The following is a 24,847-nucleotide window of genomic DNA, read 5'->3' on the forward strand; positions in this document are numbered from 1 at the left end:
ACAGTAGGTCTAGAGGAAGAGGGGTCTTTTAATGGAGCTAATTGGATTAATAGCCTACGCAGCATTGTCCACAATTACCCCAAATATGTGAAAAGTGATTTTGTGGCTAAAACAACATCCACAACTACGGCTAAACCATTTGTTCTGGTGTGGCAGCTTAAATCTTTTCGTAATCTAAAGCACCAGAAATCCTCGCGATTTAGAAAGCCTAAAAACTGTTGCAGACCGGACCATAACTATATTCTCTGAGAGTTGGACAGAATAAAAGCGCCAGCTGCACCATATACTAGCTCAAGGTTAGCTGGCGTACGCAAGCAACTTTTCGCTGAGCAACTTTTCGCTGAGCTAACCAACTCTCTAAAATTATCCATTATATGGGTTCCGGGTAACAAAGAAGTCGTACGATATAAGAAGGCTGATAAGCTGAAATAAGTAAAACAGCAAAAGAAGAACAGTACTACAAGTTGTTCACTGTGCCAAATTACCAACAGCTTCAATGAGATAACAACAAGGACTCTTCTGTGTAGGTCTGTAGGCGGTTATGGCACCAATTGGTCACACCAAGGTAATTTAAATTGTTTTCAACCTGTCCTGCCAGCGGAGTGGGGCCGCCTTTTCCATTGCTTCCATAGGCGGGTTCCGATAAAAATACTTTCTTAGCCGGACCGTCATCTTTCATTCGCATAACATGGCCTTACCAGCGCAGACGCTGAGTTCTAATTTGCTGAACTATATTGATGTCTGCATCAAACTCGTAAAGCTCAATATTAAAGCTTCTTCGGAACTCGCCGCCGCCAACTCGTAGAGGTCCGTAAATCTTTCTTTCGCTTAATCTGATGTTGTCATGATCCATGATTTTGCACCATATAGAAGGGCGGGTAAGGGCATAAATTACATATAGAGTATGATTTTTGTTTGCCGAGAGAGAATTTTACTTTTCAATTGCCTAGCTAGTCCAAAGCAAAGCACTAATTAACAAGCGAGTTTCTTCGATGGATTTCAGAGTTGGTGTTGTTATTTGTGTTAATGCTAGTTCCCAAATAAACGAAGACTCTTACTATATCGAAATTATGACTGCCAACAGTATCGTGGTTGTCATTTCAGTGAAACCCCATTTCATTTGTTGCTTCCCTCCTACAAATTGTCATCCTCGGAGCAGCTCCTTGCAGCTGGACTGCTCCATACCATACTGCTCCGGGAAGATATTGAACCTGTCCATTGTCCTAATATGTGGTTTTGCTGCTTATGCCGCAATAGGATCTACATACTACATACGGTAATAATCTTGTTAGTATGTCACGTGTAAAAGATTGTGGCATCGTTCGAATTGTTCTGGGCCAACCCACCGTTCGTCGTCCCCGAAATTTTTACAAAAAAACAATTGGGTATTTCGTATGATAATCACTGCATAATCTGTAAGCCCTTCATTCATACGAACGACTTTTCAGCATTTTCTAGGTTAATGCCCGCGTTTAGCTAGATCACATCTGAAATTTCTCCCAAACCATTTTATTGAAAATATGAGTAGGGCGTCTGGAGTAGGGAAACGAAATGTTTTTTATTTCATTAACAACTCTGACAGACCAAATATATAATCTGTTCAGTAGACTTGACGAGTTTTGTGGCATCAAAATTCTTGTTCTGAATTGCGTTTTTCTATTAAGTCGTAAAAACTCGATGAAAACTTTCAACCAGTTCAATTTAACCTAAATTGAAGTGGCTTCAAAATAGCTTCTCGGAATATCTCAGTCGTAGCTAATATACTTACCTATCAACGCATAGTCAAAGATATCACATGTAAATTTTGCTCCCGATTGGGACTTGGGTAGTCTGTAATCTTTTATTTTTTTATTAATTTGAATTACTGTTTGAAGGAGTGAAACTTTAGAATAATCGCGCATTTAATCTTTTTAAGAACTACCCTATTGCAGATACGTACAAACATAAATAAATACTCTTTTCAGACTTGTCCCCTACATATTTGCATTTCAAAAAGAATTTTTTTTAAATCCCTTTGTAAAGCAGCAAAGGTGTGAGGTTTAATAAAAGTGTTAATATTTTTTTGATTGATCGCCTTTTTGTGCAATAAAGGAATAAAATTAAACTAAAAAACTGCTTCTATAAACTCAGCAGAGACATGCGCCTTGCTTTGGACTACCAATTTACAAATATTGACTAATGAAGATTAAATACTTGCAACCGCGTTGAAGAAAAAATCTAAAGGCGGCTACAAAAAAAGAGGACAACCAAGACAAGTTGTCTATGTCAATAAGCGGCACCGTCAATAGCAAAGGTTTTCCAACTTGCTCCCTCCCTGCCAGTGACATTGAAGCTCATTAAAACTGTCACAGATGATGATTTTACTTAGTTGACATGATTAATTGTGAGCATTTTGCTTGTCTAAGCGCCAGCGATTTACTGACTATGATTTTTATTACTTTACTTACAAGACATTATTTGTGCAGCTAGATATGTCCACCTTTGGCTAGGCTAAGCTAGAAAGCTAAGGTAAAAGTTTATAGATATGAGCTAAATATATGGAGTAGTGAAATCATGGAGTGAATTGTATGATATATGGTTTCAATTCATTTTCTACCTCACATCCGCCAAAATTTCACACAAGTCAACGTAGCCGGATAATTACATTTCAATTACGTAAATATCTACTACGCACCGCAACTAATTTGATTAGATGCCTTTTAAGCGCATAGAACTAAATCTAATATTCATTCGCTGAGTTTTGCCTTCAAGCAATATACAAGCGTTACTGTGTTACAGTGTTCGCAATGAAAAATGGTCCTCTTATTTTTTTGAACGTTTATTGGATCCTTTTGTATAAATATTACTATTAAGTAGGATTACATATATACATTTGTCGAATTAATTGTTGTAGCGTTGAAGTGGCTGCCAGAGGGCACACCTAGGTTAGGTTAGGTTAGAGTGGCTGCCTCCGCTGTCCGAGCGGAGACTCACGTAGGCCGTTGTGGCCCGTTGTGCTACCACGCGGGGGCCCCTATTTCCTGTTACCCTTCTTTCAAAGAAGAAGAAAGTTTAGACCCCAGTGAGGCTAAACCAGCGCGTCTGCCTAATGAAACGCAAGATGTCGTTTGGGTTTATAGATTCAAGCTCCGCAAGGCACCCAAAAGAGTGTCTGTGGAGGCATTGGTACCTGGTTTTTGACAGTGCGGGACAGTGGCACAGATAGTGCTCAACGCTTTCTATCTCCTCCTCGTCCCTACAGCTGCGGCATAAGTCATTTGTCTGCAGGCCCATATAGGCACCGTGAGTGTCCATGAGACAGTGACCTGTAAGAAGGCCCACTAGTGTGCTTATAGAGATACGGTTTAACAATATCACCGATCGCGATCTCTATTCATCCAGCTTAGGCCAGATTTGCTTGGATATACTACATGTCGGTTCCTTCGCCCATCTGGAGTTTGTCTGATCCGTGAAAAGAGATCGCAGGTGGTATTTGCAAGTGTTTAGAGGAGGGCTGGCCCAACCAGCGGAGGTTATTGTTTGCAAGTTGGTGCCTTCCCTAGCTAGCTCATCCGCGGCGCAGTTTCCTGGGATGTCGCAGTGGCCAGGAACCCATATTATGCTTATGTTGCAATTTTCAGCTAGTTTGTTGAGGGTTTCTCTGCACTTCAATGCCACTAGTGACGAGGTGTTACTGCATTGCAGGGATTTTATGGCAGCTTGGCTGTCAGAGAAAATTGAAATAGAATTGGTCACCTGCAGGTTAGCAAGATAGCGGGCTGCTTCCCAGATAGCTATGGGTTCAGCCTGAAAAACACTGCAGTGATCGGGTAGGCGAAAGCTCTCGCTTAGATTGAGCTTCTCCGAGAACATTCCGCTGCCGACTGTGTTGTTTAGTTTAGAGACATCTGTAAAAACGGAGATTTCGTGTGATCCCGGCTCCACGCCGTTTGCCCACTCGTTCCTCTCTGGGATTCTTGTGGAAAATTTGTTGTCCCAGCAAGGGGACGATGTTGTATGGTCCAATTTCAAGAAGGTTTCGGGGACTTGCTTCAGGATCCGGGTGTGACCAAACCTGCAGTCCCTCCATGGTTCGATAGCGTTGAGCCTTGCCGCGTTGCAGGAGGCACATTATCTACCATATAGATCAGTTGGGAGAAGGAATAATATGGTTTCAAGAGTTTGGTGGGAGTGGAGGGAAGGGCACCGCTGGTGAGCATTGCCGCCATCCTCTGCACTCTCGTTACTTTACTCTTGTTAGATTCGATATCGAGTGCCATCCACCATACAGTGACGGCGTAGAAGAGTATGTGTCTCACCACTGCCGTATAGACCCAATGGACTATGCGTGGCTGGAGATCCCACCTTTTTCCGATTGCCGACTTACAAGCGTAGAGGGCCATTGTGGCTTTCCTGGATCGTTCCTCCACATTTCGTTTCCAGTCAAGCTTCCTGTCTAGAATAACTCCGAGATATTCAACCTTGGTAGAGGTTTGATTTCCTTCCCGTTTAGGGACGGGAGGGTAAATTCCGGTATACTGCGTTTGCGGGTAAAAAGCACCATCTCAGTTTTTTCACTGCTGATGCTGAGTCCGCATTCCATAGACCAAGTGTTTGTTAGATTAAGAGCATTTTGCAAGAGTTCGCCAAGCACCGGAAGGTGTTTGCCGGTAACTGTCAAGGCTATGTCGTCGGTAGAGGAGAAAGAACGCCCCCCTGGGGAGTTCCTCTGTTGGTATACCTTATTAACGATGAGCTGCCCAGCTCAGAGATAAATTCTCTTGTTTAGAAGGAGCTCGACGAATTTCACAAGAGGCTCTTCCACCCCTAGTGAACGTAGAGATTTTGTGACCGCTGCTGGGAGAACGTTGTTGAAGGCTCCTTCTATGTCGAGAAAGATACCCAGCGTAAATTCTTTAAAGGCAAGACCCTTTTCTATCTTAGTAGTGATAGCATGTAGAGCTGTCTCTACGGATTTGCCCTTAGAGTAGGCGTGTTGGTTGTAGGAGAATAGTGCCTTATTTGCCGATCGTCTATTGTAGGCGTCCAGCAATCGTTCTACAACTTTTAGGAGGAAGGAGGTCAGACTTATTGGTCTGAAATCCTTTGGACTGTTGCCCGATATCCTACCTCCTTTGGATATGAAGACTACCTTTGCCTTGGTCCATTCCGTGGGGATATAGACCAGGTTGAGGCAAGCCTTGTATATTTTAGCTAGCAGCGGGCTTATAAGATCGCTTGCAGCTTGCAATACAGCGGGAAATATTCCATCCGTTCCCGGAGATTTGAAGGGTTTAAAGGACTTGATTGCCCAGATAACTCTTTTTTCGCTTACAATGTTGTCCAGGGGTTGAAATGGCCCTGGGTTAGATTGTATGTTTAAGATGTATGGTTGAGATCTTCAGCCTGGAAAGTGAGTGCTGATCAGGGTTTCCAGAATTTCCGTAATAGAAGTGGCCCATTCTCCGCTCGTTGTGCGAATGCAGCTTGGAGGTATGGGGTTTTTGGAGAGGACCTTTCGTAGGCGATTGGCCTCTGAGACTTCTTCGATGTCATTGGTGGAAGAACCAAGAGTCCCTTTTGGCCTTATGGATCAACTTCTTAAAAGATTTTAAGGCATCCCTATAATGGGACCAGGTTCCAGTGCGCTTAGCCTCGTTAAAGAGTTTTCTGCTGTTTTTCCTCTGCTCGGAGATTTCTTTTACCCCTCACCTTAATCTCCGGGCTGGCTACTTTGAAGGCAGCGTTACAAGATTTGGTGATAAGATCTACTGCTTCTTCTATTTTTGACGATGTGTCTAGCTCACCGAGAGAAGCAAATGTTGTGTCTAAAGGAGGCGCTTCATCAGCTGTTAGCGGTTGGCTCGGCCTACCGTGAGAAGCGTTCTTTAGTAGAGTAGAGGATAGGACTTTTTTATAAAGGTTCCAGTCCGTACGTCTCCTATTCCTCTAAGCCACCCTAGGCGGTGTACGCAAGAGCAGAGTGAAAATGATATACATATGACCAGAGTAGGAGTTTTCCTTGGAAACTCTCCAATTTTTGACAAGGTTAGAGAATGCCGCAGAAACTAAAGTAATATCTAGAACATCTTTCCTGTTTGAGGTGGTGAAAGTTGGTTTGTCTCCAGAGTTGCATATACTTACATTGTTACTTATAATAGAATCAAAAAGAGACTCACCCCTATTGTTAATATCGGTAGAGCCCCAAGCAGTGTGATGTGCATTGGCATCGGCCCCAATTATTATCGGGAACCCTTTACTGTGGGCCTCCCGTACCGCTTTGCAGAGCAGGTCCTGCACAGAAGTTGGGCGATCGTGCGAGAGATATGCGGACATCAGCCAGATTGTTTGACCCTGTAGCTCGAGGCTAATACAGGTAAAGTCCTCGTCGCTAAAAAGGGATAGTAAAATAAATACTAGATTTTTCTTTACTAGAATACAAGATCTGATTCTACCTGTCACGGGCGGTGTCACCAGCCGGTAGTCCTTAGAAAAGAGTCCACAGACCTTGCTGCCAACGACCCAAGGCTCCTGGACTAGAAGAGGGCACACCTAGGCATATAGACGCATAGTAAAAGATATCACATGTAAATTTTGCTCCCGATTGGGACTTGGGTAGTCTGTAATCTTTTATTTTTTATTAATTTGAATTATTGTTTGAAGGAGTGAAATTTAATTTTTTTAAGGACTAAACTATTGATGTTGGGCCCATTGTGATAGCACGAAAAAACACCATTACCTTTTCTTTTCGAACCATTTTGAGAACTTAATAAAGGGTAACAAGTCCCTCATGTCATTCTCCACGACTTGACGTAGTAAATCCAGAAAGGGAGCCGGCAGTTACAGATGAGGTGAACCAGCGTTTCCTCCTCTTCATACTCTCTACGGCTCCGACAGCAACAACGACAAGGCGCTCCCAGCCTTTCTGTATGCCTGCTTATAAAGCAGTCCCCAGTTAGTGCCCCTACAGGTGTAGAAGTTGTATCCCTTCTTAGGGTGTAACGGTGACCCGATCTTTTAGGATCCAATTTTGGACAGGTTTCTCTTTATAACCAACACCCGGTGTTTGTAAAATCCTTTCGTCGGTGTATGTGCTTTTTCAACATTAGCTTGAATGTGGCAAGGGGCATACCTAAGTGTTCTTTGTAAGGAAAAATCTGCCTGGCCGTACCTTGCTTATCGAGTTCTTCTGCAACTCAGTTTCCCTCGATGTCCCTGTGCCACGGAAGCCATTTGAACTGTGCAGGGTTATGTTGGGCCATCTCTTCAAGAGATCGACTACAGTTTGCTGATAGTTCAAATTGAACGAGTAAGAGCCAATAGATTTTAAAGCTGTCTGACCGTCGCTGAAAATAAGGGTTTCGCTGTCGATATTGTGTCCATACACTCAGAGAAAAACGCCGTTCTAAAATCCAGCACCACTAGACTCAATTCAAGCTTTTCATGTTCTTACATTTTGTTTCTTGGAAAACGAACGACCAGTTCTTAAAACAACAACCTTGTTCTTGAACTGACACCATTTTCTTAAAAAGAGAACGGCTGGTCTTAAAATATGAACAAATGTTCTATTAATGAGAACGATGTTCTTAAACTAAGTAACAATGTTCTTGAATTAAGTTCAATAAAAAAGAAACGGTACAATTCGTGTGCACTACAATGTTAAATACAACATTTGGTACAAGCTATCGCGTGGCGCGAGTTCGACCACCGTAACATTTTTTAAAACATTTTTTTTAACTTTTATTTGTCGTTCAATTATTCTTCCATTCACTTATGCACAGATAATTCTCAAACTTGTTATGAAATGTTTTAAGTATATATGCAGATTACACCTTCAAATAAGAATAATTTCTCAATAAGAGAAACATATGAAAAAATGCCTGTTATGCATTTTTTCGTAAAATTTTGGACTTTAATAAAAATTTTTTTGTTATAAATATATTTTATTTATGACAAAAAAAAATTATTATTAATAAAAAATAAATGGGTATCTATTGAAAGAAATACTTTTCCCTCCCATCAATGATCAAGCTCAAACCATTCTTGAATTGAGAACGAAAACTGCTAAATCGACCACAAGTCGTTCTCGAAGCGAGAGAACGAAAAATCTTATTTTAAGCACAAATAGTGCTTGGTGCTTAGAAGGTTCACACATCAATACCAAACTGGTCATAAAATATGAACGCTGTGCTTGGAAAAAGTGTTCGGAAAACAAGCCCATCGGTCACGAGTTAGGAAAGGCGTACTTAACAGACTTTTGTCAACGAATGTTCTTAATTTTGAACTTGTTTCGTTCGTTTTAGAACGAATTTTTCTCTGAGTGTATCTTTACTGCGTCTTCCATGATGGCTGATACTTCTGCCTGGAAGACACTACAGTAATCCTGTGGTATGAAGAAGAGTTGGAGGTATAGGTTCCATCCATATAAATGCTGCAAGGCACTTATCAGACTCCACCCAATCACAAATAAAATACAACAAATATAAAAAAAAAAGGTAAAATACAGTGAAATAAAATAAAATGAAATAATATAAAATAAAAGAAATTATAATTAAATAAAATAAAACAAAACGAAATAAAATTGAATAAAATAAAATAAAATCAAAATAACCTAAATAAAAAAAAAAAAAATTAAATAAAAAAATTAAATAAAATGAATAAAAATAATATTAAATGAAATAAAGTAAAATAAAATAAATAAAAAAATATAGCATCCAAAAAAAACAAACTAAAATAAAGAAATAATAATTCAAACACAGTTAAAAAAATAAATTTAAATCAAATCAAATGAAATAAAGTAAAATAAAATAAAACAGTTAAGAAAAAAAATAAAATAAAACATAATAAAATAAAATAATTAAAGTAAAATTATAAAATTAGGTAAAATAAAATAAAATAATATAAAAAATAAATAAAAAAAAAAAAATTAAATAAAGTAAAACAAAATAAAACAATATAGAATAAAAAAATAAATTAATTTAAATTAAATTAAATTAAATTGAATAATACATTGGACTATTTCCAGTGCATCAATAGTTTCATATAATATTAAGAAAGAGCGTTGTCATTTTAACTGTTAGATACTGTACATTATACACATTCATATGTGCATTCAACCATACTTATGCGATTTTCCCACAAAACAAATATTGACTTAGTTTAACGCTGTGAACCCGCACAATTATACACAAAAAGCGAAGCGCCCTTCCACGCAATGCTTGCTGGCATCCTTTACGAATATGAAACGCGTGCGCATAGTTAAAATATTCAACGGTAGTTTATTTTTTTCATTTTTGAGCTGGTGTCAGAATTCAATTCGTATACATTTGTAATCTAAATGTTTCTCACTATTTGCTTCGGTAAGTTTTTACCTCCGGATTATTTGACTAAACAATTATAAGCGGGCATAAATTGAAAGTATCAGCATTTCAACCCCCCCTTAATGTATGGTTTTTCCAATGTATTTCTTATTGCATAGATCTGTGTATGTGTAGATTTTGAACCACCATTATATTTACTGTAATTCTTAGCAACAACAAAAGATTACATGCTTATTACAATAGTTGACAATGCAAGCACAGACGCAGGCGTCGTTCACTGTCCATCAAACGCATAACAGTGGGCAATGATTTGTGTCTGATTGTTGCATTCGCATTTGAATTTATTTATGTGTATGTGTGTGTGTGTATTAAACTTACGCACGCTAGTGTAAAATCGAAATTTTACGGTACATTTGCACTGCTTATAATTAACTCCTCACATCCTTGGGTTATCAATTAAGGCGTTATAAGCGTTAAGCGTATATGATTGAAAATGGGAAAAGTCATCAAAAAATGAGGTTTTCTAGTCTAAGAATGTGTATTCAGCCTAGGGCCTAGTTTCTGCGATATCTTACCTGAAAAAAAATGTAAGTAGTAAGCGCATTTGTGCCAAATTGCCGATGTGCATAACTCAAATATAGTTTTCTTTTTATCGGTTTTAAGGTACGATCTAATTATGATATAATTTAAAAAAAATTTAAATTACTTTTGGGCACTTTTTCTTTCCTTTTTTCAATTCAAAACTTTTTAGTATCATTTTGAAACTAATCTTGGATTAAGTTTTTCCTTGTTTTTATTTTTAACAAAAAACTCTTTGGCATAGTTTTAGTAAATTTTTGAGATAACTTTTTTTCGGATTGGTTTCTTAAGTTTAAACCTTATAGGGTTCCTTTTGAAAGCTTTTATTTGACCTAATCATTGTTTCTTTCTATGTTTTCAATTTTTTTGAACTTTTAGTTTTATTTTAAATGGGCCTCGAGTCATCTCAGCAAGCGTTGGGCGAACACCACCTCTTGCATGGTAGCAAAATCTTTCTGGCCGGAAAAGGTTAGCAGGAGGTTTGTAGAAATAATTGGGTTCACTAAGGCTCATCTGTCAATGGTCGTTGGGGGTTTTGACAGGCACGGTACATCTCAATATACTGGAAACCACAACGTCCAGTAGCTCTTTGAAAGGTGATGAGGTGGAATCATCGAATCACCTTATGCTTGATTGCCCAGATTTTGCCAGAACTAGACGAAAGTACTTCGGCCGCGACTCACTTGAATCTCCGGAGGATTTATGAAAGGTTCAGATCGGTGTCATTCGAAACTATATCGTTGCTATGCAACTGGTAAGGGCCGGTAAGTCGTGTTTGTGTTTATGTGCCCGTCTGCTTGCACGACGTCTAGCCTATTGAAGGATGCATTACGATTTGTCGCCAGAAAGCGTTCGAGCATTTCTTCGAGTCCGACAGAGTTTTATAGCCAAATGCGATGGATATTTTGTAGTTGTCTTTCGGGTAAAACGGACACCCGCAGAGAGCTTACAGTTCGTTAAATGCTCTTCGCATTTGCAAGTCCAGGTTAATGAGGGTCTCTGGGGTTGAGTTGTCTCGCTAGCTTACGTTCTCTTGCTAGGGCTGCAGCTTCGCTGAGGAAATGTGGTATGATTTCAGATATTCTAACGGCCGGGACGAGCCTACTTTGCGTTATCACCTTGCCGGACATCGGTAGAAAAGGGGAGCGCAGTAAGCGATTGATTTGTGAAAGTCTTGTTATATTCCTAATTTGCTTTTCTGAAATTAATTAATGTCCGCCATTCAGAAGTGATGTAATTTACTGATTGCTCTATTGAGAGGAGTATGGGAATGTCTGGCGAGTTCTCCGATAGAGTGGGTAAATATCCACTGAGATCAAAAAAAATAAAAAATTTGGAAAAAAATGTCACGTTACGCTTCTAACACAATTGTAAATAATCGAATTTGTAATTCAGCAACAATGTAGGCACCTGTGTGTATGTATATATGCTATGTATGAGAATACACCATATGTACATACATATATCTTCTATGTACATAAGTTTTAAAGTATTTCAAATTTCAATGAAAGATAAACAAACGCAAGCACGCTTAAATGCTTGAAGCAGAAAAGTGAATACCCGAGGCTAGATAAAAATATAAATTAATTAAATAAACCCAGATACAAAACGGCGTCAGGCACGTACGTACATACATAAAGAGCTAAAGTACTCATAAACCACAAGCAATTGTGGCATTGGTGCTCTGTCTTTTATATGTATGCACATAGCTTTGTGTGTAGAATAGAAAACCGCAATAAGTAGAAGCAAGAAAAAAATATATATCGATTTCAAAAATTAGACACGTGAACAGGTTCTGTACTCAAGTCTGTGCACATCCTCTTGAGTGCATTTTGAAGTATTACATACATAAATATATGTTCATATATTAAGGTGGGTCTCCTTGTATGAAAAGATTTTATTCGAAATCGTACCTAGCAGGTGCAGAATTTACATTGAATTCTAGGCAGAAAACGTTTGCGAAAAGGTCTAATACCGTCATAATGATTCGTTAGAACTTTCAATTACATTTTTGCGCTGTTCGGATCCGCACAACCTACGCAAAATAACAGATCATCAAAAGCCCTACTTTTTTTTTATTGTATGTATATACATTTACATTTACTGGTAAAAACAACACTTATCATCACTTAGCTACTGTTTACGAGACCCATCTAGAGAGATTTATTCCCTTTTCGGTGATAGAATTGGAGATAAAATGGAGGGACACATTTCAGTTGCAACTGAGTATAATGCATACTGAAATAAAGCAGTATTAATTTTTTGCGCAACAATTTCATAGGTGTAGATTAAGTTACACACTTAGCAGTCCATATATAATTTAAGTGCATATGTATATACATGTAAAAAAAAATATCAGTGCTAATGTCAGTTTTGCAGAACTTGATATGAAAATATTTGTCGTAAATTGAGAAAGCTGGTTTTTTGTTTAAAAGTGGAAGCCTCCCAATAGTCTTTTCTACTCACGTATGTAAAATACTCATTTGTTATCAAAAGATTATCAAGTTTTTATCGCCGTGCTACTACTATATTGTTGCCGGAGACTCGTAGGTTTGCTATAAAACAGATACCGATAAAGCTTCAGTATACATCGATGACACATCTATAACCCGTCGATAAAAAGCCCATACAAAACTAATATCAACCGATGAAAACCCGTAACAAATGGATTACTCGTCTACAATGACTTGCTAGTGATAACAAGCCAATAATAAAATGACGATTTGTCCGCAACTGTGCTTCGAGAGATTTACGGTCCTTTACGCGTTGGCGACGGCGAGTACCGAAGAAGATTTATTGATGAGCTGTACAAACTTTACGCAGACATCAACATAGTCCCGCGAATTAAAACGCAGCGGCTGGCTAAGCCATATAATGCGAATGAAAGGTGACGCTCCGGCTAAGAAAGTATTTTTATCGGAACTCGTCTATGGAAGCAGAGGACGAGGGCGGCCCTCACTACGCTGAAAGAACTAGGTGGAAAACGATTTAAGCTCCTTTGGTGTGACCAATTGGCGTCAGTTGGTATTGCGAAGAAGCGACTAGCGCGCCTTGTTTGACGGCCATAACCGTATAAACGGTTTAGTGCCAATTAAGTAAGTAAGTTTTTTAGACTTAAACCTGCTTACGAACTTTACAAGTACTTCCTATTGATACCTTTTTCTCGGATTCTTTGATTTTCTAATCAAAATTATCAGAAAGGTTGGTCCAGTAAACACACATTTTAAGCGTAGTCGCTTAGTAATGCAAAATCCATTCGTAGGATGAGTTGCCATGGAAAGTCCCATATATTCACTTTTCTTCCATACATACAAATGTATATATGTATGTTTACATATATTTTTTGCAATGGCTGCCATGATAAGAAATTTTTATAAATAAGCAAGTTCGAATAAAATAAAAAAATAAAAATAAATATTCCAAATGCGAAAATAAAGCACTGCTTGCAAAGCTCATCAAAATTCACTGCAGCTACGTTACGAAGAAAACAACCAAATTATTCAAGGAGAATAAATGAAGATGCTGCATGGATACAATAAATTGTATCAAAGCAATGCATTATTTGTTTTAGATTTTTCTTTGCTATATCGAGGAATGCTTCCTTGTGGAGCCATCCACTGCTATTACTATGTAGCCCCACCTCTACTTGTTCGCAACTCTTACCTATATCAATTCAGCATTCTCATCCAGCTAAATCTTGCCTTCCCCCACCTCTTCTTTCAAATTTTTCTTTCTGCTAAATTTTATTTATTTGGCGCAAGTTGACAAGCGCTTTTCCCCTGCTGCATTGCGGCCTCTTAACTTAAGTAATAAATTACAAGCTGCCATTTTGTTTTTGTTTTTTTTTTTTGTTTTTCATTTCACGTTTTTTTATCTTTGCTTCCTGTTTTCCAGCTTCAATTGTATATAATTTCGTTGTAATATTTGTTTTATTATACCTTTCATGAACATGAAATGGTATATTAACTTTGGTCCGATGTTTGTAACGTTGAGAAATATAGAAGATAGACTCACCATTAAGTATACCGAATTGATCAGGGCGACGAACTGAGTTGATATAGCCATGTCCGTCTGTCCGTCCGTCCGTCCGTCTGTCCGTCCGTCTGTCAGTCTGTCAGTCTGTCTGTTTGAACGCAAACTAGTCCTTGAAGTTTTGATAAATGAAATTTTGCACAAGGATGTATTTTTGTATTATATTAGACATTTGTCGGATCCGGTAGGATCGGACCACTATAACATATATCTCCCATACAACCGATCGTTCAGATAAGACGATTTTGGTCATTCCTGCCGCAATTTAGAAAGTATAAACGTGAAAATCGGTGATATATATTTTAATATATCATAGAAGATATCCTGAAAAAATCACTTTGATCGGGGCTATATATATATAGTCTATCCCATAAAACCGATTGTTCAGATAGAAAGGTTTTTGGCCATTTCTTCCTTAATTTCCAATATCAAAACGTTAAACTTGGTGATATTTATTCTAATATATCATGGAAGATTTCCTGTAAAAATCATTTCGATCGCAGCTATATATAATATATGTATATCCCATGCAACCGATCGTTCACATAAGGGGGTTTTTTGCCATTTTTTATTTTATATTTATCTTAAAAATCGTTTAGGTATGTACATCTGTTCACTAAATATTTCTTATCTTATACACCCGATTATTTGGAGATTACGAACGGGATAAGATTATTGTTGAGCCCCATTCATGAAAGGTATGAAGTCTTCGACACAGTCGAAGACAGTCCCGTCCTTACTTGTTTTTACTTATTTTTGCAATTGCATTCATTTTATATGTCTGCTCTGTTTTTCCAAATAAAATTTTGATTTATTTCAACATCGCATGACGTACTGCATACATACATACATACATTCATATATATATATATATATATTCACCAGCACCACCCTCACATAATCACCTTCACACACTGCATTTGTTGGTTTAAGTTTCTCCAACTCTCAGGGTTGCTTTATTTACTCATTCACTTATTTACTCACTCCAGTCGCCAATTCACCCACACTCCACCGCCAGACAGCGCCCACACACTCCATTCAAGCCGCATTTTGTTTATATACCTACATATAATTCTCTTTGTTATAAAACAACAACAAAATAATATTTACTGGTATTTGTGTTTATAATTACTGCACATGCGTACCTGAAAACTGAAAGCCATTGTTGGAGTGCCGGTTGCATGGGAGTTGTTTGCGATTTTGTTGGTGGGGTTCGCCATTAGGAAATCTTTTTGTATGAAATATGTATGAGCGCTTTTGTATAGAAATGTATGTGAATGTTTGTTTTTTTTAAATGAATTGGGGGTAGTATTTTATACAATAAATATGGTGGCAGACGGAATGCATAAATTGCTTTCAGTGCAAAGTTTATAAAAATATAAAAATGTGCGCAAAGTACTTTTTGTTTGCGGACTCCTTTTTGCCTTTTTTGTGTTGCTTTGAGATTAAAAAGTTGAAACTTTTGAAGAAACTGATGCTGCTGCACTAAGAATATTTATGAAGACAGCTAAGAGTAAAAAAGGGTATTAAATTCTAGATAATTTTTGTGGGCAATTAAACTGTGTTGGTATTTTCACTGGATAGTTTTTTGTCTGACATTGCTAGGGTTTGCATTTTATTTAATGTTGTCTTAGCAAACCGTTTGTTTTATGTCTGCGTACAGCTTTATCTTTCCTCTCAACAGCTGCTACAGCCTAGTCAAACCTAGAACCAGAAATATAATAGACAGGTCTGTTTACAACATCTTCAGTTAGTCTTTTATCTACACTGAAAAAAAGTTATCATCAAGGCGATGCCATCTAGGCATCAATGTGCAATTTTTGCTTATCTTTTTTTCGTCATCAATGATCTTATGTTATTGACATTTTCGAAATATTAGTTTGATACTTGTATTTGTCAAGTTAATAGACTACATACAAATGGAATGCGTTTTATAATCAATCTAGTATTAAATCTTGTCATAATGAAACTATGAAATTTATACAGTTATCATTTTGATACATTTTAAGGGCGAAACAAATATTTTCCATGGGAAAATCAATAGTCAAGATACAAAATTGATACTTTTAATTATACTTTTTATAATATTTATCGTTGCATTGATACCACGAAAATGATACCGTTCATTTTTGCACATCGTGTATTAAAATGATAGTGATACTTTTTATACTCAGTTGAGCAGAGCTCACAGAGTATATTAACTTTGATTGGATAACAGTTGGTTGTACAGGTATAAAGGAATCGAGATAGATATAGACTTCCATATATCAAAATCATCAGTATCGAAAAAAAATTCGATTGAGCCATGTCCGTCCGTCCGTCCGTCCGTCCGTCCGTTAACACGATAACTTGAGTAAATTTTGAGGTATCTTGATGAAATTTGGTATGTAGGTTCCTGAGCACTCATCTCAGATCGCTGTTTAAAATGAACGATATCGGACTATAACCACGCCCACTTTTTCGATATCGAAAATTTCGAAAAACCGAAAAAGTGCGATAATTCATTACAAAAGACAGATAAAGCGACGAAACTTGGTAGATGAGTTAAACTTATGACGCAGAATAGAAAATTGGTAAAATTTTGGACAATGGGCGTGGCACCGCCCACTTTTAAAAGAAGGTAATTTAAAATTTTGCAAGCTGTAATTTGGCATTCGTTGAAGATATCATGATGAAATTTGGCAGGAACGTTACTCCTATTACTATATGTACGCTGAATAAAAATTAGAAAAATCGGAGAAGGACCACGCGCACTTAAAAAAAAAAATTTTTTAAAATAAAATTTTAACAAAAAATTTAATATCTTTACAGTATATATGTATATTATGTCAATATTCAACTCCAGTAATGATATGTTGCAACAAAATACAAAAATAAAAGAAAATTTCAAAATGGGCGTGGCTCCGCCATTTTTCATTCAATTTGTCTAGGATACTTTTAACGCCATAATTCGAACAAAAATTAACCAATCCTTTTGAAATTTGGTAGGGGCATAGATTTTATGACGCTAACTGTTTTCTGTGAAAATGGGCGAAATCGGTTGATGCCACGCCCAGTTTTTATACACAGTCGTCCGTCTGTCCTTCCGCATGGCCGTTAACACGATAACTTGAGCAAAAATCGGCATATCTTTAATGAACTTAGTTCCCGTGCTTACTTGAACTCACTTTATCTTGGTATGAAAAATGAACGAAATCCGGCTATGACCACGCCCACTTTTTCGATATCGAAAATTACGAAAAATGAAAAAATTGCCATAATTCTATACCAAATACGAAAAAAGGGATGAAACATGGTAAAGTAATTGGATTGTTTTATTGACGCGAAATATTACTTTAGAAAAAACTTTATAAAATGGTTGTGACACCTACCATATTAAGTAGAAGAAAATGAAAAAGTTCTGCAGGGCGAAATAAAAAACCCTTAAAATCTTGACAGGAATACTGTTCGTGGTATTACATATATAAATAAATTAGCGGTATCCAACAGATGATGTTCTGGGTCACCCTGGTCCACATTTTGGTCGATATCTGGAAAACGCCTTCACATATACAACTACCACCACTTTAAAACTCTCATTAATACCTTTAATTTGATACCCATATCGTACAAATTCATTCTAGAGTCACCCCTGGTCCACCTTTATGGCTATATCCCTAAATGGCGTCCACCTATAAAACTATGGCCCACTCCCTCATAAAATACTCTTTAATGCCTTTCATTTAATACACATGTCATACAAACACATTCCAGGGTTTCTCTCGGTTCATTTTCCTACATGGTTATTTTCCCTTATGTTGTCACCATAGCTCTCAACTGAGTATGTAATTTTCGGTTACACCCGAACTTAACCTTCCTTACTTGTTTTTTTTTTTTTTTTTTTTGAGTGTAATTGAATGGGCACTTCGGGATGCACATGATAGGGCATCTGGAGTCAGATCAATCGCCAACGTGGAAAAACTGATCTAGTGTTATTTACTAGGATATATAAGGTCACTAATTGGACTAAGCCTAAGCTTAGATAGGTAACTCTACAAGAAAAATATAGCACAAATTATTTAGATAGTAAGCAATCGTGGAAACTCTACGTGGAATAGAGAGCAAACAAAGCCTCCGTGGCACTGTATACGTGCAAGAGGATGCTAGGATGCACATGGGGCCCATCACCCAAACTCTCTCATTGCGTATTTACGGCAATTATCAAACTTATACATTCTTGTTTGGTAGACAGCCACACAAAAAGTACGTATACCAAAAAACTTGAGGGAGTATGCAAAGTGTCAATGATTAGAATAACTGGAGCCCTAAAAACTACATCGACAATAGCATTGCATGCCATTTTACACAGCTCAACTGGAAGAAAGGCTTCAGGCCTCGGAGCAGCTTGAGTGCAGGCCTTATGGCCATAGTAGAATAGCTCCATCTAATATCGAGCAAACGGAATATATGGTACCAGGCCTGAGCTTTGAAAGAGATCTTGGAGCCACAATTGGGCCGAAGGATTGGCGCCAGGATGCAGAAATGGCAGAACATACTATACACCTGTATATAGATGGCTCCAAATTAGTGGTAGGGATCGGGTCTCCTGTTTACTGTGTCGATCCAGGAATAAGTAGGCCTTACAGGCTGCAAGATTACTGCAGCGTCTTTCAGGCAGAAATTATAGCCATGAAGAAAGCAGGAGAAATTTTGGAGGACTATTGCTTAAGCTGCATTCGGCTCAATATATATATTGATGGTCAGGCTGCGATCTCACACAGTACTTCTTCAAAAAATGTTCTGGAATGCAAAGAAGCATTGGAAAAACTTCGCCCAGGCCGGAGTGTACGTCTATACCGGGTTTCCGGTCAAAAAAGAATATAAGGTAATGAAGAGGCCGATGAGTTGGCAAAGGAGGGTGCAACACTCGCTGAATAGATATCCCAATCGTTTTAGGAGAAATAGAAAGGTGACAGGAGTTGCATATCATCCATCATGCAGTGAAGGCGATATTAAACTCATAAATTGGCTCATATCGCCACTTCAAGGTCCCAGCTATTAGGGTTGGAAGAGTTGCCAGATCTCGAGATACCAACTAAGCTAAGTCCTAGAAACCTTGTTGTATTTGCCAAGAGGACGGAGTTGTTCTATAACATAAGTCAGCAGGTGTCGGACCTGATTAGGGTTCTTCCGTTTTGTCGTCAAACAAATTCTGGTAACACTATGGACACATTCATGTACTGGAAGCTGCTATGTCTGTTCTCCTGGAAACTCCTGTGTACGTTATTTTTGATTCCGGTACGTGGATGGTGCGTATCGACCACCCACGCCATATAATTATTTTTTAGATCTCTTGCAGTTTCTCAGGCCTTAGACGAAGTGATGGTGGAGTTAAGCGCCATGAGCGCTGCTTGGCTATCTGAGTAAATGCATATCTCGCGTCCTTTCACCAAGTCCGGCAGGTGAGTACAGGCCCTCACTATACCCAGAACATCTGCTTGGAAGATACTAGCAAAGTTGGCAAGGCGGGCTGACAGCGGCATATTCACAGAAGACAACATCTCCCACACCACAGTACATTCTTGACCCGTCAGTGTAAAGTCAAATTTCGTCCTTTCTTTGCACACCGTCGCCCTCCAGTCCACCATGGAAGGAAACTTAATGACACCTGTCAAACCTTGGTGCTGGCATGTGATAGTCTGATGACGGAGCCACACCGCGAAGACTTCTGAGGATACTGCTGTGGCCATACTGCCTCGAGTTCTAGCTCACACAGTCTTGTTGCCAAACAAGTTGCAGTTTCAAGTATTTCACGGTCCAGACGTAGCTGATTTAGGAGCACATTTAGTACGTCGATTCGACACGACCTTAGTGCACCTGTTACCGATCAGAAGGCTGCTCACGTTACTCTATGCAATTGTAGCAGATACTAAACCTATTAACCGTTATGTGCTTCGGATTTCGGCTGAAATTTTCTTCTTCTTCTTTTTGTAACAGTGCTAACAGTTAACGGATATGTAGCCCCTTGGTTAAAACTCTTCTTCTGTCTGGACAATATTTGATGTCAGGCGCAGTCATCTCTATTTCAGCTATCTGATTGAAACATAAATAAAATATTAATATTTGTTCCAAAATTGCTCTGTTCGCTGAACGCCTTAGGCGTCATGGCAGAACCATACAAGGTGGCAGCAGGGCGACGTACATACAAAAATACAAGAAAAGTCGATATAACTTTTTTTAATTCGATGGACTAATGTCAAAATCGTACTGTGCTGGAAATTCAAGTGTCACGTCATATTGAAAAAGTACCAATCACTGATTTGCGGCCGTCACCTGTATGGTTCCGCCATGTTTGGCATATACCTACCTCATAATTTTCGTCATTTCGAAGTCATAAAAGACTCCTGCCATCTGAAGCTCATATTTTTCACATATGTCGGACTTATAGTGGATCCCTAAATTATGAGCGCTCCGACAATGTTTGAGGGGAGAGTAGTTTTGGGAATGAATGAAAAATCTTTCCCCGTATCTCCAACTCGAACATCACTTATTATCCTTGAAATATATTTAATATTTTCCGTCATATAAATGTAATAACCAATTTGGTTTTTCTCATTTTAGGTGTGGTTCAAAAATCGTCGTGCCAAATGGCGTAAGCGTGAGCGCAATGCAATGAACGCAGCTGTGGCTGCCGCTGATTTTAAATCCGGATTCGGCTCACAATTTATGCAACCTTTTGCTGACGATTCACTGTACTCATCGTATCCATATAATAATTGGACCAAAGTACCATCACCGTTGGGCACAAAACCCTTCCCATGGCCTGTGAATCCACTCGGCTCTATGGTCACAACTAATCATCATCAAAATTCGGTGAATTGTTTCAATACCGGCGCTAGTGGTGTGGCAGTAAGCATGAATAATTCAATGTTACCAGGAACGATGGGTTCAACGTTAACCAATACAAATGTGGGTGGTGCGCCATGTCCATATACAACACCAGCCAATCCGTATATGTATCGTGCAGCCGCTGAACCCTGCATGACTTCGAGTATGTCGTCGAGTATTGCAACGCTACGCTTAAAGGCTAAACAGCATACGACAGGCTTTGCCAGTCCCTATTCGGCACCATCACCAGTTTCACGCTCCAATTCGGCGGGTTTGTCAGCATGTCAATATACTGGAGTTACTGATGTTGTTTGAGAAAACGCCCTTGGGGCGTTACTCAATCAACATCAACATCATTTGCATCATTTTTCTACTGGTGGTGGTAGTGGTGTTAGTGTATCCTCGCATTCACCAAATATCAATAATAATTTACATCATTTACACCATAATAATAATAATAACAATAATTTGTTGCATAATAATAACCTGCTGCTAGATCATAATGGTGATTTGAGTGGTGTTGGCGGTTTGGTTGGCAATGGCTCGCACAACAACAAATCACCGTTAGGTCATCAACACAGTGATATGGGCGATAATGGCAATGGCAGGGGCGGTGGATCGAATGGGCTGCTGGGGCAAAATGTGAACAATGATGGTGGTGAAGAGGCGGAGGAAGTGATTGATTAGAGGTGAAGGCGAATTCTGCAACAGTGGTGGTACATGAATGCAGAAAACAAAAATTTTAAGTGAAAAAGAATAGAAAAAAAAAACTAGAGTCGAGGTGTGCAAGCGTAATTGCTAAATTTTTGAGGTTAGCTTGTAAAAAAAACTATATATTTGTTAATTGTAAAATATTGATTATAAATTAAAGAAACAAAATGCATACAGACATATAGTTTTAAGTAATTGAATTAATTGTAGTTAAAATAAATTACATTTGTATAAAAAATTTAAAAAAAAAACACAAAAGAACAATAATTATTTTTAAAAGCAAGCCGTGCGTTCATTGGTATGTAGTTATGTAAGTATGTATGTGTTAAAACACTTGTAACTGTGTTAAATAAGAACGAGCATAATTGTGGATGTTTTCTCAGTTTTTGATTATTTTAATAAATTTTTAATAATTAAAAAAAAAAAAAATGATGTAGTACTTAAGTAAATAGTTTTTTGTTTTTACTAAAAAAAATAGTAAAAAGCTTTGTATAATAAAAGAAAAAAATTTGATTCAAACAAAAGTTTTACTTTTTTTATTAGCGAGACAGGCTCATATTTGTTTACACAATTTTTAATTTTTTTACTCTAACACAAAAATAACAAAAAAAAAAATCAATAAATGCAAAAAGGAAATAGAGCAATTAGCGTTGTAAATAATAAATTAATTGAAACTTATTTTCGATAAACTGTTTTCAAAATAGTAATTAAACAATAAAATAAATCATAAAATTATTGCAAAACTAAATTCTTCGCCTCGCTGCTCTACCCTTCAACTTCCACCTTTTTTTTTCAAAAAGTAGCCTTTAAAAATACTTTATTTTTCTCCCGTCAATGAATTTCTATGCCTTTTTTTGTGTCAGCAAACTTTTTTAGTAAAAAAATTTTAATAACATAGTTACTTAAATAAAAAATATATAGTTTTAAGCAAATCGTGTAATATCATAATCAAGCAAATTAGTAAACTTAGGTATAAAGTAAATTACTGTAAATTATAAAATAATAATAAATAAAGATGAAAAGGCAGACAAAAAAATATATCATTAACAGTTTTTAAGAAGTTGTCTAGTCGTGTAGTAACGGAAATAAAAAACATTTAAAAGGTAGACATTAACTCCTAAATATATACACATAAAACTTTAAATAATAAAAGTAAATCAATATATATAAAATATTAGACATTAAATTTTAAGAAAAATAAAACTGAAAGTGAACAATAAAAAAAATTAATTGAGAATTGTAGTTGTTTTATATGCGGGGGAAAATTTTGATTTGGGTTCAACATATCGAATGCCTTTAGAAAAATATAGGCCGATAAGTTTATACCTGCCCTCATTTCGGTTTACCGATCACTTAAAGCCAAACTGATTATCATGCGATTCATATATGATGTCTTTTATAAGTTGCGCTCCAATGAAGCGTGATCTAGATACGGATAGAAATTTAACATGCAAATGCAACAACAACGCTGTGATCTTGGGCTCGAATCGTAACATACGATCACGGATCGGCAACCATACGAAAGAAAATTACGTGATACGTCAAACGTATAAACAAAATTCCTCCCACTCTCGGGAGAAAAGGCTTTGAAGAGATATACAAGGTATAATCAAAACAGCTGCTACGTTGTTTAAATTTTTCCCAAATTATTAAATGAAATGGGATTATAACATACGATAGCAAACGGAACGTAATTTATTTTCAATTCACAATAAATTTTACGATCCACATTAGGTTGGATTGTATTTTTAGCCCACAATAGATTTTGAACTGTCACATTGGTTAAAAATATAAAAATAAAGTAAATATCTGCGATGGATGTAATTTTATTGTTTTGATTGAGCTCCAGTACTTGCGAAGGCAATAAAAAGATTGTCCGAAGGCGGTTAAGAGAGTAACCCTTTGGACTTATCGAACAAAGCGTAAGCATATCATTTATGTATTATTTCTTTGTAACAAAAATTATTGCAGTTTCTTGAAGAGATTTCGCTTAACTTAAGAAGCTTTTAGTTACTTTCTGGAGAAGTTAAATTTGAAGCAAGCCGATACCAAAGCGTGTGTCTCGCCATGAATTCCGCCAATATTCCATTTTGGCTTGAATTTAGCTTGTTTGAATTCGACCTTGGTTATTTATAAGAGTTTGAAATTTGATATTATATTTTATTTAATCATCTATTTTAACAATTTCCTTACATTTTCAATGAAATTTGTGTAACGTAACGTATACGTTCAGTCATTCGTCACGTGGTATAGTGTGATCCAAAATTACGATCGAAGTTGTACGTTCGCGTAAGTCATAATCCGAAAATCATATTTTTACGTGACGAGTTATACGATCACGGATGTTACGATTAGGCCCCTAATATCTACCTGGATCAACAGGGTGGCTCTGTTGATTTTGTTTTTTGTGGAAAATTTTTGACAGTCCACTTACAGTCATATGCACTAACACATCCGATATTTAAGATATTTTTTCGAAAACCTATAAATTTAAACTTTAAGTCTGAAAGCTAATTATTAAGGCCATAAAATTACATCACATACATTTTAAACCATGATAGAATAACTATACATACAAATACAAGAACCATAACGAAAGTTTTTAGTTCAAAGCATTTCTTTTGGTACGTCTCCCGACATTTTTGGACTGTTTCAATTGCCGACCTCTTTATTAAACATTAGTACCCTAACCTTTTTTCAGTGCAAAATCCCATATAATTTTATAAGGAAAATATATAGTATTTGTGGCATGGTTTAAAGAATTAATAATACTAGTTATTAGTTTGACAATTTGCTTTAACTTCTTAAGTAATATTTTATAGAGCGATTCGGCGAAAAAGGTGAAAATAACAATCACCTTATTATGTGTGCACATTCGCTGAGTTCTGCCAACTCGCATAGTGCTAATCCTGATCGTTTCAAAGAGATTTGATCGTGATCCAGAGCTCGATGGCTGAATGGAACGTTACTATAGTCTGCAGAACGATGGTCTGCACACATGGATGTCTTTATACTTGTCTGCATTGTGCGCATATAACAGTTTAAAAGGATCATCTCATCTATTATTTTCCTTATATCCCATATTGTTCTTGGTATTAGTATCGCTATTTTCTTTCTTGGTATTAAGCATACAGTGTCATTGTTGCTGTAACAGAATTTGGTCAGTAGAAGTCGGTGTTAGACTTGCATTGTGATGTGCAATAAGTAATAAAATTCCTCACAATATTTTGAAGAGTTCGCGCAACAGGCCCATCGTGCTTTACAAATGGGACTGTGGAAATGTGGTCCACGAATTTAGTCATGTATAAAACGGCTAACACTACTTGAACTGGGCCGCTCAATCTTCCATATTTTAGCAT

At 37.3% G+C, this 24,847-nt stretch overlaps 1 protein-coding gene across 1 annotated transcript in view; it reads left to right on the forward strand.

Moving 5' to 3' along the window:
* The window catches only part of Ptx1 (pituitary homeobox homolog Ptx1), a 160,610-nt gene extending 137,959 nt beyond the window's left edge, over positions 1-22,651 (forward strand). Inside the window, exon 5 of the mRNA XM_067760917.1 lies at positions 20,511-22,651. Coding sequence (XP_067617018.1) covers positions 20,511-21,092 — 582 coding nt within the window. The 3' untranslated portion in view covers positions 21,093-22,651. The remainder of the gene's footprint in view (positions 1-20,510) is intronic.
* The last annotated feature ends 2,196 nt before the right edge of the window (positions 22,652-24,847 follow it).

This window comes from Eurosta solidaginis, chromosome 1, assembly GCF_040869045.1.
Source record: "Eurosta solidaginis isolate ZX-2024a chromosome 1, ASM4086904v1, whole genome shotgun sequence".
Lineage (NCBI taxonomy): Eukaryota > Metazoa > Arthropoda > Insecta > Diptera > Tephritidae > Eurosta > Eurosta solidaginis.